Below are 16,328 nucleotides of genomic sequence, written 5' to 3' on the forward strand. Positions count from 1 at the left end.
TTCCATATGTAAATTGTATGCAAATATTGGAACAACAATGGTTGTCACCTCTGTTTGGTTAGTTTTAGATCTAGTGTATAAGAAAGTGAAACATGTCCATCACTGTTAAAAACCATCCTGCTCTAATCTCAATGTAAAAGTTAGTTCCTCCATTTTTCGAAATGTCTTATGTTCATAATATAATACAAAGTTAGATGCTTTTAACATTGCCTCAATTAGTCATAGACTTTGGTTTTTCTAAAAACAAGTTCATATCTAAACACATTCCAAGCCAGTACAAAATGTAAAAATTCATTGATTGATCTTTTCATTGATCTCACAGTGTAGAAATGTACTTGTTACTGTACATCAGCTCAAATAGTCAAAGAAGAAGAACGTTCCAAAGGAAGAAACTTTTGCATGGATATATACATTATATACAGTGCATCAACATATAACAGCTTTTTAAAAAAATTTTTTTTATAGTGGAATAATTATACATGGTGAACAAAAACCTATATAAAAAGCAATAAAAGTAATTAAAGGCAGTATCACAAACTCTTAATTTAATTTTATCTGATTTTTTATTCGTATTTTGTTCCCTATGCAGAAACAGTAACCGAGTACAGGCGTAAAATGCAATCTTCCCCCAGTCGTATAAGAGTCATATAAGACGAAATGGTTATGTCTTATACATTTTAGCATTTACTTGGAGTTGAAACTCTAGAGAATATGACAATTCATTAAAGTAGATTCTTAAACACAGCTTAATGGCTTTCTTCCATGAAAGTCATATGATTTCTTTATTTATCTTCACATCACTACCTATTCAAACCCCCCCAAAAAAGAAAATCCCTGCAGCATAATTTTTTTTGATGATGTAATCACAGGTTTTATATGTAGTTCAACCACATTTATTTTTATTTTGTACTATATTGTATAGTTCCACCTCTTAGTTAGAGATGCATTTGTACTGTTAATTTTTGCTGAATGTCAACACCTTGATGTCTAAAATAAGTTTTAGACCTGCAATAAACCTTAACATTTAAACAAAAATTTCCCACATTTAGTAAAAATATTCCCTGCTCAAAAATGTAAATCTTAAGTATTTTAGATTGAAAAAACAACTCTTTAGCTAAAGAACTGTAATGCATTAGTAGTTGTTTTGCTTCCTTACATTATCTGCTGAAGAGCTTTTCCAGTTGAGTGTCTAGATTAATGTTTTTTTTTTCAGTTAGCCAAATTACTCAAGTAAAAAGTCCGTAATATTTCAGTTCAACTGCTGATACAAAATATACTCAGCTGATTTTAGAGTAATGCTACAACAATTTTAAAGTTTATCTCAGTTACAACTGCAGTATGTGTTTATGGATATTGAACTGGATCCACAAAGTATCCTTCCAATCCACATCCTCTGATTTATTTATACTATTCTCAGTGATAAACTAACCATGCATGTGTTGTATCTTCTCTCACCTCATCTATATGACAGTACAGAGATAGCAGAGTGCACGGCAGGCCAACGCTTCACAGCTGCCCGCTTTCTAGAGTTTAGAGTTAAACCAAGAGCAAGCACATGTGTTTAATCAGTATATAATGCATGATTTATGTTTACCCACATATTCAAATTATGCACCTTCTCATGTGGTGTAAGATACGTTAGAGATTTTGGTGCCTTTTCTTCTTTTTTTTCTTGATTTCAGCACATCATTGCTTCCATATAATGTGGTTCAGCAGCAGTAATTGCTTTCTCTTCTCAATTGTATCCTAATTTTGAGTCATCACCTGCGGAAGCAGAGGCAATTAACGCTGGCTGAATATTTTAATGCAAACGAGCGTCACCTGAAGCTCAGCAAACATGGAACACCTGGCTAGCAACAACCATCACCAAAGATGTATTCTTGCTTTTCCATCCCTCCAATAACAGCTGCTATAGAAAATAAATACACAAGAAGTAGCCTTTAGGGTCTATAGCAGTTTAATTTATCTCCAAACAGACATAAGAGAGAAGAACAGCAATGACTGGTAGGAAAATTTAAAAGAAAACGTTTTGATGCAATAGCCACAAATCATTCTGTCTGTTTTATATGCTGTGAAACCACCTTAAAATATGTCCCATTTTTATTATGCTACTGTCCATGTGTGTTTAGGAGCTTTGTGTATCTTTCCTTTGTTCCATTAGAGCAAGGATGACAGGTGGCATTTAGACCAAACACCCCACATCCTCCTTTGAGCCAATGTTCACCTGAGTTAACATTAGACCACTTTATGCGCTCGGCACTTGTGTGTTTTGTGGCTGCGGCGACAGCTGCCTCCCCTCTGAAAGTCCTGCGTCCATATACGACAGACCTCAGGTGCTTGCAATCCAGATGAAGTCATCCAGCTATGTGTGCCATCTAATTGACAAGCAGAGGCAATTCTCTGTGGGCTGTCAGCAATACATGCACACACACCTGATGTCTCCTGTTTAGGCCATTACCTCTGGCACAGCTCACAACAGACTCTGCCATGTCTTAAGATTGTGCGAACACAGCTGCAACCTCGTTTCCCAGTTCCCTTCCAAAATAGGTCATGAAATACATGTTGATCTTTTTTGCAATCTATATTTATATAAGTCAAACGCAGTTACACTCTTCTAAGGATATTTAATTTTAATAGAATGGTAGAACTGTTTTTCTTTTTTTTACATAAAGAGCTTTTGAAAACATTGCAGTGCAAACTAAGAGAGCCAGAGTCTTTGCTCCTGGGTATGTTGTGTGTTGTATAAAATTGTTTACATGGTAACAATGTTGACACTAAGGCCATATGCCCCGTTGATTCTGTTATTGAGATGTCAGTCTAATTTCCTGGCCATACGGACAGAGTGTGCAGGGCTTTGGAATTGGTGTGTGCGCTTGCTTGCCTGCCGCAGGCTGCTTCCTGCGGTGTGCTGGCAGACCGTGTGTGTGGTGGGTATGGCAATCCAAATGTCTGCGTAGATCCCTCCATCCTGTCCCCTGTGTCGGTGAACAGGTGGAGCGATGGCAGGCAGGCCAGAGGGCTGAACTGAGAGAACAGGAATGATGGAGGGGGGAAAAAAGAGGTTGAAGAGGACTGGAAAACGAAAGATGAGCAATCAAAGCTGCATAATGAGTTGCAAGCTTGAAAGATGAGTTGGTGGGGGAGTCAAACAGTTTGCAGATAGTACACAAAATCTAAACAAGACTAAGAGTACTGTTTATATGAATATTTGTTCCAAATTTGTCATTTTGAATTTTCAGTAACCCTTGTAAGTCCTTTTTCGATGTTTTTATACCAAGGTTTATAATCATTAGATAGGCTTTCAGAGGCGGCTACTGACAGTTGAGCACTTTCCACCTCAACCTTCTATAAAGTGGGAAGCTATGGCTCAAGGCTATCAAGAGTTCATAGCTGTGAAAAAGATATAAAGAGTGCTATTCAAGCAGAAGCCCTAAAACCATGAAACCACTTTTTAAAAGCTGCTCTCTCCTGACCTGTGACCCATGAGACCCTACTTGTCTATTAATCGTCAATTCTTAAAGCAGTTAGAAAAGTCTGATCCAGTCAAAAAGGAGACAGGACCCGGGCTTCATGGATCTCGTCCAGACAAAGACAGCTTCTGATCCCACGTCCCCCACTAGACCACAACCACGCCCTCTGTTACACTCTCTCCAAACCCCTTATCTGGTGGTCTCTTTCACCATCAATAGCATATTGAGAAGTTGCGTTTAACATTCAAAAGCTTTGCCGATCTTGTTAGTAAAGCGTGAAATGGCTCTGTCCTTTTTTCTTCATGTGCCTGGATTCTTTCTTTAACCCCCCCCCCCATACACACACACACATAGACTACCCTTACACACTGCTTGGTGGGGATCTCAATGAGGGGGCATTCTACTCCCACACAATAGATTTCTTCAGCATTTCTGCTGCTATTGATCTGAATGGGTGAGAGTGAGGGGCTAAACTTTAGACATCTGGTTCTTTGATGGGGGGCAGGGTGGTTGGTGCCCTGGCTGGCAGTATGTGTTATTTGTTACGAAATGGGTTAAAAAGTGTGTGTATTTGGGGGCTGGTTTTTCCATAAAGACTTGAATCTTTAAGCAGGAATCTAAAATGCTAAACTAGTATTTTTGTTTTGTATTCATACTATTTAGTTTTGTGATCTTTAAACTGACAGTATTCCTACTAAAGTTTCACTTTGCAGTTTTCTGATTGCTCAATATTCAGCTCTATAAACCGGCTTATTTTACCCACTGGTAGTAAAAGTTACTTTTGGATTGTGATATTTCTTGTGAAAAGTTTCATTATTAAAGAGCAAGTTTTTATATATATATATATATATATATATATATATATATATATATATATATATATAGGATCTGACCCATAACTGACCTCTTGCTATCTCACTGCAGGCAGTAGAGAGAAGAAGAGCCCTGCCATGCCCGGTTCGCCTGTGGATGCTAAGACTCATTCCAGATCAGCCCCCAGCAGCAGTGCCAGCTCCACAATGCCACCCCTGCCTTCTGTCAACCCCAGTGGCCCTCGTCCGGCCTCATTTTCCACCACAGCATGTAAGAAAACCTTCACACCATCTATACATTTTTTTTTTTTAGTTCACTTCAACAAGGATTGTCATTTCCCCAACAAAATTATGTCAAAACTATCTAGAACCATTCATTGGAGCCTATGTTTACTTTATCTCTCCTTCCCAGTGACCAATGGGAATCATCATTCCCCACCAACACTGAATGCAGTGCCCTCTCCGCCGCAGCGTTACAGTAATGGACCATCCTCCTCTTCATCTTCGTCGTTGGCCAATCAACAGCTGCCAGCCACCTGTGGAGCTCGCCAGCTGAGCAAGCTGAAACGTTTTCTGACCACGCTGCAGCAGTTTGGCAACGACATATCTCCTGAGATTGGAGACAGCGTCAGAAGCCTAGTTCTGGCCCTTGTGGTAAATCCTTTGATGTTGAAGAGGAGGGGAAAGGGGAGCGTTTTGTAGAAATTCATCTGTTCACTACTCTCATATGCTTCTCTTTGCCTTTTTTACACAGAACTCAACAGTAACAATTGAAGAGTTTCATTCACGGCTTCAGGAGGCCACTAACTTCCCCTTGAGGCCTTTTGTTATTCCTTTTCTCAAGGTAAATATACCTTATCACAAATGACTTTTCTTTTGGGTTATTTCCAGGTTTTTTTTGTTTTGTTTTTTTGAAGTAACACAGTCAGCCTATTTTACCCCATTCTGAAAAATTAAGAAACACAGCAAATCCTAATTTAAAGTTCATTTTTTTCTAGACATGAGAAAAAAATCCCTTTAGAAGATGTATCTTTTGTGTAGCCTTGATGGCTTAATATTATTTCTTTGAAATGGCTAAAAGCGCCAATCAGAGCTTCCACTTTGACTTGACAAGTAGCAGATGACGTCTTGTTAAACAGCCTCTCGGGGGTCTTTGTACCAACTATGTTTGCAACAGTACACCTTTAAAGAGCTCTCATCTGCAAAGCAGGCCATAAATCCTCAGTCGGTTGTAGCACTATTCTTTAAACACTTAAAATCTCTTCCTCCGCACTTATTTCTTACTCACCTTTGAAGCCCCTCCATTTGTCTTCTTGAGAGGAGAATTCTCTGTTCACTGCCGTCCACTAATTTATTACATTGTATTTGGATCCCCCTGAACTTTAATCCAAACTGTTTTAGGGTTTAGAAAGAGATGGGACAGATAGGACAAATTCTGTAAGCACATGGAAAAGAAGAGAAGGGGGGTGGAGTGGGAATTGGGAAGTGTGAAACATGCCTATAAAGTGTTCCCGTCTGTTTTTATGGTGTACAGTGTGCCATATGCAGCTGCTGTCCCTATTTTAAAAGAGCATTCAGCTTTTAAGGCGCCTCCAAACTAGCATCCGCCTCACTGAACCCCTGAGAGCCCCTACATGCCGCACATGTGTCTGCTAGCTGGGGGCCTCAGGGGAAGATGTAGATGAGCCTGAGAGATAGGCACATGGGTGTTTCAGAGCATCTTTTAGGATAATGGTGCAGAAGATCAAACTTAAGCTTACAAAGCCCTCAAACAAAATGTCATATTTAAACAGAAAAAAGTGCAGTTTAAAAAAATCTTTAAATACCGTTTGGCAGTGCTCTGTGATACTCTGAGGTCAGTCATAAAATGAGAAGGCAATGGTTATTTATTTGGTTGCTCAAGAAGAGGGAGCAGTGGGGGTGAGGAAGTAGTGTAATTGCAAACACACTGGAGTCTGTTCCCAATTAGGGAAATACAGGGAACAAAAGCAAGATGGAAAGATTCAGCAGAGAGACATGGATAAATATGTACATATGGATGTAAAACCAGACGGTGCAAGAGAGGACAGAGAAGTGGAGCTTTTGCTTCTTTTATTTTGAAAAGGTTCTGAAGCCATAGTACGGTCATACATACTTCTACTGCAACCAACACACACAAAGCGTGCTTAGCCCGCTGTGTGGGAGGTTAACAATCATCATCCGTGGTAGCACTGCCATTTTTTATTTGAATCAGGAAAACCACAGCCACTATGGAGGCAGCCACAGCAACAACACCCAAAGCCAGCCTTGTATCAGAAACTTAAGATGTCAAGCTCCCTGTTTTTGCTTTCTTTGGTGCCTGATCTGTATGAAAATCTTAGGCCAAATTTATGTCATCTGGCTCTGTAAACGTATACATTGTTTTTATTTTAGTTACCAGCTCTATATATTTTTACTATATACAATTCTGCTGCAGAGCTGCAAAAACAATCTAACTACTGGTATACTATGGGAGACCTGGCCTGTTTTAAAACAGCAACATTGTCATCTTTACTTTGCATTTTTTTTTAAAGTAGTTACCCTAAATTAAGCTTTAATTTTAAGAGCTATGGTCAATGGTCTACATGAAGTAATTTGGAACAATATTATTCCTTATTTTATAGGCAAACCTTCCCCTGCTGCAAAGAGAGCTGCTCCACTGTGCACGAGCAGCCAAGCAGACCCCAGCGCAGTACTTGTCTCAGCATGAGCACCTCCTGCTGAGCACCACCATGACTTCCTCTCCAGACTCCTCCGAGTTGCTGATGGAACCTCCTGAGACAGCAACTAAACGACACAGCCCCAGCAGGTTAGATGACTTTGGCAGGCATTCTTTTCAAAGTAAACACAACCCACAGTAAGTTTGTTGAAATAAGTGTTCACTTAAGAACTACTTTCTTGTGTTTAGAGTGAAAGAAAACGGCTTCCACGAACGTCCTTCAGTAGCAATGGAGCCTGCAGCAAAACGAATTTGCACCATCAGCCCTGCTCCTCGCCACAGCCCCGCCCACCCGCTCCCCATCGCCGCCCAGCTTCACCCAACTCCTCCACCCTTGCAGCACTACGCCCTGGATGATATAGCAGCTCCACACCTCTTGCACCGAGAGCACAGCCAACGTGTGTTGGAGATCCGTGAACTTAAGGACAGGCCCAGACTCCCTGGTAGGTGACAGACATCTCTAAGAGATGAGTCAAATGCAAAATTCGCAGCAGCAAAAAAGTCTTTTACATAAACAGTACTCTACACACTCATTTACTGACTTGTTTACTGCAGATTTTAAATGTAATAGATGCAGGTGTGTGTATGTATGTATGTATGTATGTGTATATGTATAAATATATACAATTTTTAGCTGGTTTTGCTAATGTCAGTACAGCAACTCGGCCATGTTGTTCCTGATGTCATTCCCACATCTGGAGGCAGACTAATGGTGCGTCCCATTATCCTTGGAACTTGAAGTTAACGAGTTGGAGTGATGTAACCTCCGATGTTAATGCGTTCCAGTGTTCAGTTTGTAGACCCTTGTATTCTCCACGGTCACTATGACCACTGCTCGAATAACAATGACAAAAACTCTGCTCTACATTATATTCTGCACATATACTCAACTATAAAACCTATCTTTCTATTAACGCAAATAGTGCCTGAGCAACTGACCTAATAAAACAAATATAATAAGGAACTTCCAAAAATGGTCAGTGTATGAAAATGTAAATACCGTTGGTGAGAGTAGCATCAATCTCAAATTAGGAAGTAAGGTACCATCCTGTTTTGCTGACTTTCTGAATAGTATTTCCAACTTTAAACTTAAAATTTGCAACTTGGAAGTTGTAAATTTAGACCTCTGAGAGCAAATGGAACCCACCAAAGCACTACTATTGGTGTTTGTACCAGTTGCTTTAAGGACACATTATTTTGAGTTGTGTCTTAAATAACTTCAAAAGTTTCAGCTTGTTTTCAACTTTCAACTCCTGTTGCATATATCTAACCTGACAGCTGTTGTCAGGTTAGCATATATCCATAATTATAACAATAAAAATCTAGAAATCTGACTAGACAAATTTCCTTTTATATAGATAAAAGTTATTAATAGCTATTAAAAGCCCAAAGCAGCTTTGCATTTATATGCAATCAAAATAGAAATCACTGAAGTTACAGGAACATTTAAAAATTGTTCCTGGAAAGTACTTTCTTTTCAAAACATTTGAACCATTAGGTGACATTACATGCCCAATGAGAGCACAATGAAAACTAAAGTAAATACATGTTACTGCTTGGGTTTTATTTTATTTCCAGACAAGGTTTTAATAAATGCATTAGAAATATAAATGAAAGATATCATTGATACACTTCCTGACTTTTTCTACAAGTGTTTTACCTTCACAAATGCTCTTTTACATATGTTACCAAATCACAAAAAAATAAAATGTATATATATTCTATCCTAATAAATCCCTTCCATAATCAGAACGATGTTGGAAACAGCCGTACTTTGAGTTTCAAAATTCACCACAAAAACAGACGCATACATATCATATTTTAATCTGTATGCAAGAATGGGTGGTCTGTGTGTTTGTTTAAAATCTTGGTATATCTCTGGGGTCCAGAAATGTGTATAAACAGAGCTGTACTGTCCAGGCAGGGGGAGTTCTGTTCTACTCTGGTGTATATCTGCCCCTCCATTTGAGGCTTGTCAGCACTTAGTGGAAACAGCAGTAGCTCACACATACACACACATATACGTGCAAGTATACGTACACACCTAGATGTGTTCAGGGTAGAGGTGCTGTGTTTACGAGGCCTTTAGTCTGTCCGACAGCCTCCCACCCGCCTGCCGCCACAAGCGCACACACACAAGGATAAACACATCAGTCCCCCCCAGTCGTAGCTTTGAACTGATGAACGCTGATGAGATCCAGAAGTCGAGAAGATTTTTGGGAAGGCAGAAGCATGTGTGTATGTGTGCGAGAAGCTGTGCACTCATCGTTCTTCTTGCTGCCCTTCTTTTTTTAACTCAGATTGAAGAGATGGCAGTTCCCATCTTTGTTCTTCATGTGAGTTTTAAATGCAGTTCCTATGTATGTAGCCATTGGTTCAAGATGTTGTTTGGTTTCTGCGTGAGCTCTACCCAATGTGTGCAAACTGTTATTTCTCTTCTTTCTAATTAGGTATTGCCTAAGTCGGGCAATGATGGGAATCACATAGCTGTGTGTATGTGGGACGCAGGGATCCGTAGCGAGTGTCAGAGCGGCTGGTTGTGTTTAGGAGTGGAGCCACTCCACTCAGCCTTAGTGTCTCCCTGCTGGAATGCTGTGAGCAGTAGGAGGGGAGGTGCTGTGGGGGTACTGAGTGTGTCAGTTTGTGTGTGCGGTTGACAGCTGACTTCCAGATGTGTGCAGGCTCTGCGTGCTAGGAGTCTGTTTTGCATCATAGGTTTTCCCTTTCACTCCACCTCTGCTGCTCACTATCCCATGCCTACTTTTTAGTTTTATTTCCCAAAGCTGTATCCTCACATCAATGCCGTCAGACTGCCTTTTGATTTTTAAACATGTTTTGGTTTTTGACTACAGTTCATACAGGGATATTTTGTGCTCTTGTTCATGATGAACAAATAATCTAAACATTTACATTTTTTGTGATCTTCCATATCTATTGCTCACTCATTGTCACTTGTGGCTAATCCCTCATTCAAAGGAATGCTAATCACATCAGACTGCTATCTGTCTTGTGTGTGTTCTAATCAGGGACTAACGGGGGCTACCGTGAGGAGCCAGTGGACCACAGACTGACAGACAGAGAGTGGGCTGATGAATGGAGGCATCTGGATCATGTAAGTCTGCAGGCAGGCACCACTGCTGCTAATGGTTTGTGATACAAAAGGAACATAATTTGTTTTACTAAGGTCCTGAGAAGAAATGTTTTACTTTTCCCAGCTTTGACAGTAAAGATAAATAAGTGTGACATTCCCCGACAGACATAAATGCTATAAATCAAATTTTCAGTAAGGCTGATGATTTTTTTAAGTTTAAAGCATTTCTTAGTTATACACCTTAATTGTTGAAGATCATCTTTTTCATCATTCAGACATCCTTTAATAACACCCAGTTAGCACCCAAATAAAGTATATTTTGAGACCCAATGGTAAAGTGGTTAAAGTCTTGTGACCCATGGAACCTGGGTTTGACCCTGGTTGTGTCACGGAGGGTATTCCGCTTAAAAAACTTTACACACAGGCACAAACCGCATAATATGAACTAAAACATGAAATTAAAACATTTTCATGTCCAATCACTGCATGATTTGATACTGTATTATGCTTTTATATCGCTACTAAAACGTTGATCATTCTGAGTTGTAAGAATTACCAGGAAGGCCCTGTGAGCTCGAAGTTGGAAATGAAAAAAGCTAGAGGTTTTTTGTCCAAATTAAAAAAGAAATTCTGTTATAGCTGCCTTAGTGAAAGCTGTGGTACTGGAAAGCATTTTACTGGATGTCCTCTAAATTGTATCCACTACACTGCTGTTTTGAAGGAAAAATCAGACTAAGCAAATTTTAGCTTTTCTCCTCATTTGCTATTGTTTCACATTCACACTACATTCAGTTTCTTTTCCTATTTATATTTACAAATAAACAATGTTAAACCTTTTTCAGAGTACAGCCAAATGCCCTTCATAAGCAGCCATGTCTGAATGTCTGTTTCTCCAGATCATCTTTGATATAAAATAATTTCTCTGCAATGTGACAAGGAATTGAAATTCACCTTTTTTGTCCATCATGGACGGCAAAGGAATAGAAGAAAAATACCTGTAATGTCAATGACTTGTAGCAGGGGTCTTTAGTCTGGTCCTAGGGACCCCTTTGTCCTTCATACTTTCCCTACTTCACACACCTTGCTTTGATAAATGGGTGAAAACAGGCTTCTGCGACCTTTTATGGCTGCTGAGGAGGGAATGCAATCACTTTATTCGTGTGTAAAGAGGCAGGGACGTATCTTTAGTGTGCAGGACACAGAGTTCTGAGGGACAGGGCTAAAGAACCCTGACTTATAGTGTAGCTACAAACATTTTCACAGCTTTTAAATCACCTACTTTCAATACTATTAGTCAAATAACAGACTAGTAAAGCATCTTTTTTGTTGGTATGCCCTGATGTTCTGTTGAACGACAGGTCAGTTAGGTTCTGAATTTCCATATTGTATTGTTGTCATTGCTATAAAGATTTGGGGCTGGCATTTATTTAAAAAATTCTTAAATATCCAGGTGCTGAACTGTATAGTGGACATGGTGGAAAAAACACGGAGGTCGGTAAGCGTGCTGAGGCGCTGCCAGGAGTCGGATCGAGAGGAGCTAAACTACTGGAGACGACGTTCAAGTGAGCAGGAAGACCCTCGGAAAGGAGGCTCGGGTTCTGCTCCTTTTTCCAAAACACACAGCCCTCTCTCTGCGGAGTTGGGTGAGTTCCTAAGAGTACTGTAATTTCAGCTAAGCTGTATCAGCATGAGTCATTTGTTGTCCTTTAATGATTATTGCCAACTACTGTTTACAAACTTTTATCTTTCCCATGATGTAATAAGTCTGTTCATTTCAACCTTTGCACTCTAGTGTAAGGCATGGGTTTTTCTCAGGTCTGTTTTGGGGAATTTCCTTAGAAATCTTTTTTATACTTGGAAATTGAAAATAATATGCCAAAGCTCACTACAAGTTTTAATTAAATCTACAAATGTGAATTGACGGTTCCTGTACAAAGAATGAACAGGAATATTGTTTGAGTAAAATGAAGAAATTATGCAAACTGACATTTACCAATGATTTTTCACAAACTTCTAAACACCTTTAGAATACCATGATACTTTTTTTTGACATCCAAAATTAACTATAACCTTTACTCAGGTTCTGGTCAATTTCTGAATTATGTCTATACAGCATCTAGTGGCCATAAATAGAATTACACTCATGAATTTACATGTCAGTGTGAGTCCTTCCACAGTTAGTCCCCCAGTCTGCTGTGTACTGGCAGTGTTCTCTCTGTGTGCCAGCCTTGCCATCCCCCTGCTGCTCCATAGTCACAAACAGGTGCCAGGACTGGCCTCGGCCATATCGGCCACAGAAGGGCTGTCCTGCCGTCCTGCAGGCTCAGAGACCCAGAGCTGGCTGACTCGCCAGCGCACCATCTGGGCCCACAGCCGGAGAGCCTGCCTGCTCGCCTGGGCTCTGGGCTGCAGTAGTGGGGGTTTATAAGAGGCTTGTTGAAAGAGAGGGGAGGAGAATCAAAGGAAAGGGTAGATCAGATAGAAGTATGGGAAAAAGTAACCAGAAAAATCAGGGGAAGAGGAAATTTGCCAGTCAGCAAAGCAGGCGAGGCAGAAGTGCGCTGAGATATGGGGTAGAAATCTGAGAGAACAGTCTGATTATTGACACAGCCTGTCGGACTGCTTTTTCCTCCAAGCCAAACACATTCCTTTCTAAAGCTGTCAGATCGTTGATCAGTCCAAGAATCTGACAACCGACAACTATATTGGCTGTGTGTCTTACATATGCAGACATGTTTGCATCGGTGACCAATTAATGACATCAAGAAAATGAAGCCTTCAGTATTCAGCTGGTTTTTCTTTCTACACACCTGTCATAGTGATTCAGCTGTCAGTCTAACGTGTTATCCTAACTGAAAGTATTTTTTATTTTCTTTTTTTTAACCCTGAAAAATACTTATCTGCTTTTTTTCCAACTTTTTTACAGACTCCCAGCGGGAATTTGGTCAACGGACAGGTTCAGCATATGTTACCGATGAGATCTGGAGGAAAGCTGGTAAAAATTTCCCTTTGCAGACAGAGATGACTGCTTTCAGATGATATTTCTAGTGAGGTAAACTCTAAACGTTTGTTTTCCTTGACGTACAGAGGAGGCTGTGAACGAAGTGAAGCGTCAGGCCATGGATGAGGTTCAGAAAGCAGTGGCCGAGGCTGAGCAGAAAGCTTTTGAGATGATTGCTGCAGAGAGAGCCAAAATGGAGAAAACTCTGGCTGAGGCAAAGAGGAAGGCTCAAGAGGACGCCATCCTGGTCATCAACGAGCAGGAGGATTCAAGTGAGGTGAGCAGAGATCCAACTTCAAATCCAAATCAAAATATCCTGCTGTAGAGATTATTCCCTCAGAAAGGTTGATTTTAATATCACACACTGGGCTTACATGATTACAGAACAGCTACTGCAAATATCGCTAGCACTAAAATATGGTATGCAAAAGTAGATCATTATACCATTTGGCTTAAAATTATTTATGCCACTAGATTTATTGGTATTATATAAATCGATCTGTTCTTATGATGGCTGATCCTGTTTATTTTTAATCCCTGTTGGAAAATATCATCATTTAATTATTATCTTTGTTGATGAGCTCCAAGTCTTTCTTGTTGGTATGCCCTCTCGCCAACACAGCAATCTTTAGTTGTCCCTACCTTTCCTAATACTGGGATGGCAGGGTTAGACTTTTATTTCCAACGCCTCAAATACACACCTTTAAACGATGGGATGACATTTAATAAGGAATATATATGTGTGCATTCAAAGGGGTCTTTTATGTTAGGGAGTTGGTTGGTGACCTATCAGTTGCTTAAAAGGGAATCTTTCCAATGTAATGGCTGATATTGTCATATCTTTGATTAGGGAAAAAGTGAATTTTGGGGATGATATAATTATTTATGAATTTGGCACTTCTATTTGCTAATGTAACTTGTTTTTTTGTTATATCGATGAAAAAATAACATGAGAGCAAAAACTGCTTTTGGTAACGAGAGTAGACGGGTTGTGTTTGTTTCTTTTTCTCATGATAAAGCTTCCAGCTTGATTTGAAAGTCTTGACAGCCTATCTATTTTGTTTTTTTTATTTTCAGTGTTGCTGGAATTGTGGCCGTAAAGCTAGCGAGACGTGCAGCGGCTGCAATGCAGCCCGTTACTGTGGCTCATTCTGCCAGCACAAAGACTGGGAAAGGCATCATCTCATCTGCAGCCCCGGACTTCAAGCTCAGCCTAAAGCAGCCTCTGCCATCGCTGCGAACAGGGTAGCAACCGTGACCACGGTGACTGCAGCTGTAATGTCTCCAGCTGGGGTCAAAGCTTCCGATGGTGTGCCGTCAGCCTCCAGTCCGGGCGGAGAGAAGGGCTCAATTGCTTCTCGCTCCTCCACTCCCTCCACCCCTGCCTCAGCACCTGAGAGTAATGGACATTGAAGATGCAGAGGACTTTAGAGCTTAACACGACGTCTGTCCTTTCTTGTTGTTCAGGAAGAGTTGAATCGGCAGCATGAGGAAACTATTTGTGGGTTGAGTAAGGATAACAGATTTTTTCATCATACTTTGGCAGATGAATAAAGACAAACTAAAGATGACTGTTGTGAGTGATGTGTCAACTGAGACTCTGGCTTTGGCGAAGAACAAAGAGACTTGTTTAGTATGCATCCATTGGATGAACAGATCACCATAACAGATGAAAACGTCTTTCTGGTCCAAAACCTCAAAACCAGGATCGATGCAGAGGAAAAAAAAAAAACAAAACAAAAAAACGACTGACGATTGATCACAAGGAAAGGATTTTTCACTGAAGGCATATAGCTTTCCGACCCACTAAACAATGTCACTGTTGTTTCTGTGTACAAAATTGAGATTAGGAGGTATTTTGGGTAAAAGTAAACTGTGTAATAGTACCAACCCTGAAGCATCTGTTTTTGTTGTTTAGGAAAGAAAATCTAACAGCAGGCCACCTGAGTGAGATCACTGCAGCTCTTCTCTAAATAAATATTTGCTCACCGACTTTTTTATAAGTGTGACTGACTGAGACGTCGTGTTGTCAGTGAATATTGTAAAGAATATGATTATTTTTGTTAAAACAATATTAATATGAAGTGTTCAGGTATTTCGAGCTGTTTCTTCATCACCAAAGTTTTCTGATCCTACAGAAATTTATATTCATGGTCTGCAGGTCTCTTTTAGGAAACTAAGATCCTCAGAGTTTAACTGTAATTTCTCTTCAGTCTTTACCATTCCTGGTCTATTTTGGTATCTGTTTATGTCATCAGGTTGACATGTTATTTCAAAATCTTTCATCGCTGCATCTGAAGATAAGGAAAAAATGTTTTACTAAGCCTTGCTATGAATTAAATACAAAGAGGAAAATGTCACTGATTTGTATCGGTAATCATTCAGTCTCAGAAAATCTCAGGAGCTTAGCAGCATTTGTGTACAAAAATCATCCATATGTTATTACAGTTAGACTTAATTCTAGTGATGAGCTTTGATTTATCCTACTCTGCTGTTACACCTGAAATGTTTTTGTTTGTTGTAAGATGACTTTGTAAAGAAGATTATGAGAGAAACCCTTTATTTTGAGCCACAGTTCCCCCCTTCTTCATTCTATGAACATGTTTTCTTGTTATGATGCATAACTTCATATGAAAAACGTATCTTGACATGAAGTATGGAATAAAGAAGTAAAGCTACTTCAAAAATGCTTTAACTACTCTGTATTTTAACCTAATAACTTTATAACATGGCCCAAAAATATACACTTTTTTTTTTAACCCTAAGTTTATGTAACATAAATCCCTTTATTGTCAAACAATTTGGAAATTCAGTCTCTGCCTGTTTTTTGGCGCCCGGGGAGCAGTGTGGGGTTTAGGGTTTTGCTCAGGAACCCAGAGTGCAGGCTGTTGGGATCGAACCGGGTCCTTGAAACCTTCTCAGACCAGTTTAATGACAATCAGCCTTGCTGTTTGTTGTTGTTGCTTTTAAGGCACTAGTGGCTAAATTTTTTTACACAGTGGGCTGACAGGAAAGGGGTTATGAGAGAGAGGGAGAGACATGCGGCAAAGGACCACAGGTAGGATTCAAACCCGGATCGGCCTTGTCGAAGACCAAGGCCTCTGTACATGGGTTGCCACAGACGCAGTTGTTAATTTTTCAAAAAGGATAAAAGGGTAAGGGATATTTTTACCTGTAAACCCCCCCCCCCCCCAAAAAATGATTCTTCTCTGACTTA

General features: G+C 39.9%; 1 protein-coding gene across 1 annotated transcript in view; it reads left to right on the forward strand.

Moving 5' to 3' along the window:
- The window catches only part of cbfa2t2 (core-binding factor, runt domain, alpha subunit 2; translocated to, 2), a 23,005-nt gene extending 7,209 nt beyond the window's left edge, over positions 1-15,796 (forward strand). Inside the window, exons 2-11 of the mRNA XM_015384152.1 lie at positions 4,395-4,553; positions 4,695-4,936; positions 5,037-5,126; positions 6,925-7,109; positions 7,209-7,462; positions 10,046-10,131; positions 11,561-11,753; positions 13,037-13,105; positions 13,198-13,388; positions 14,189-15,796. Of these exons, the coding sequence (XP_015239638.1) occupies positions 4,421-4,553; positions 4,695-4,936; positions 5,037-5,126; positions 6,925-7,109; positions 7,209-7,462; positions 10,046-10,131; positions 11,561-11,753; positions 13,037-13,105; positions 13,198-13,388; positions 14,189-14,524 (1,779 nt within the window). The 5' untranslated portion in view covers positions 4,395-4,420 and the 3' untranslated portion in view covers positions 14,525-15,796. The remainder of the gene's footprint in view (positions 1-4,394; positions 4,554-4,694; positions 4,937-5,036; positions 5,127-6,924; positions 7,110-7,208; positions 7,463-10,045; positions 10,132-11,560; positions 11,754-13,036; positions 13,106-13,197; positions 13,389-14,188) is intronic.
- Positions 15,797-16,328: the final 532 nt, after the last annotated feature.

Source organism: Cyprinodon variegatus, unplaced genomic scaffold, assembly GCF_000732505.1.
Source record: "Cyprinodon variegatus isolate N-32 unplaced genomic scaffold, C_variegatus-1.0 Scaffold305, whole genome shotgun sequence".
In the NCBI taxonomy this organism is placed as follows: Eukaryota; Metazoa; Chordata; class Actinopteri; order Cyprinodontiformes; family Cyprinodontidae; genus Cyprinodon; species Cyprinodon variegatus.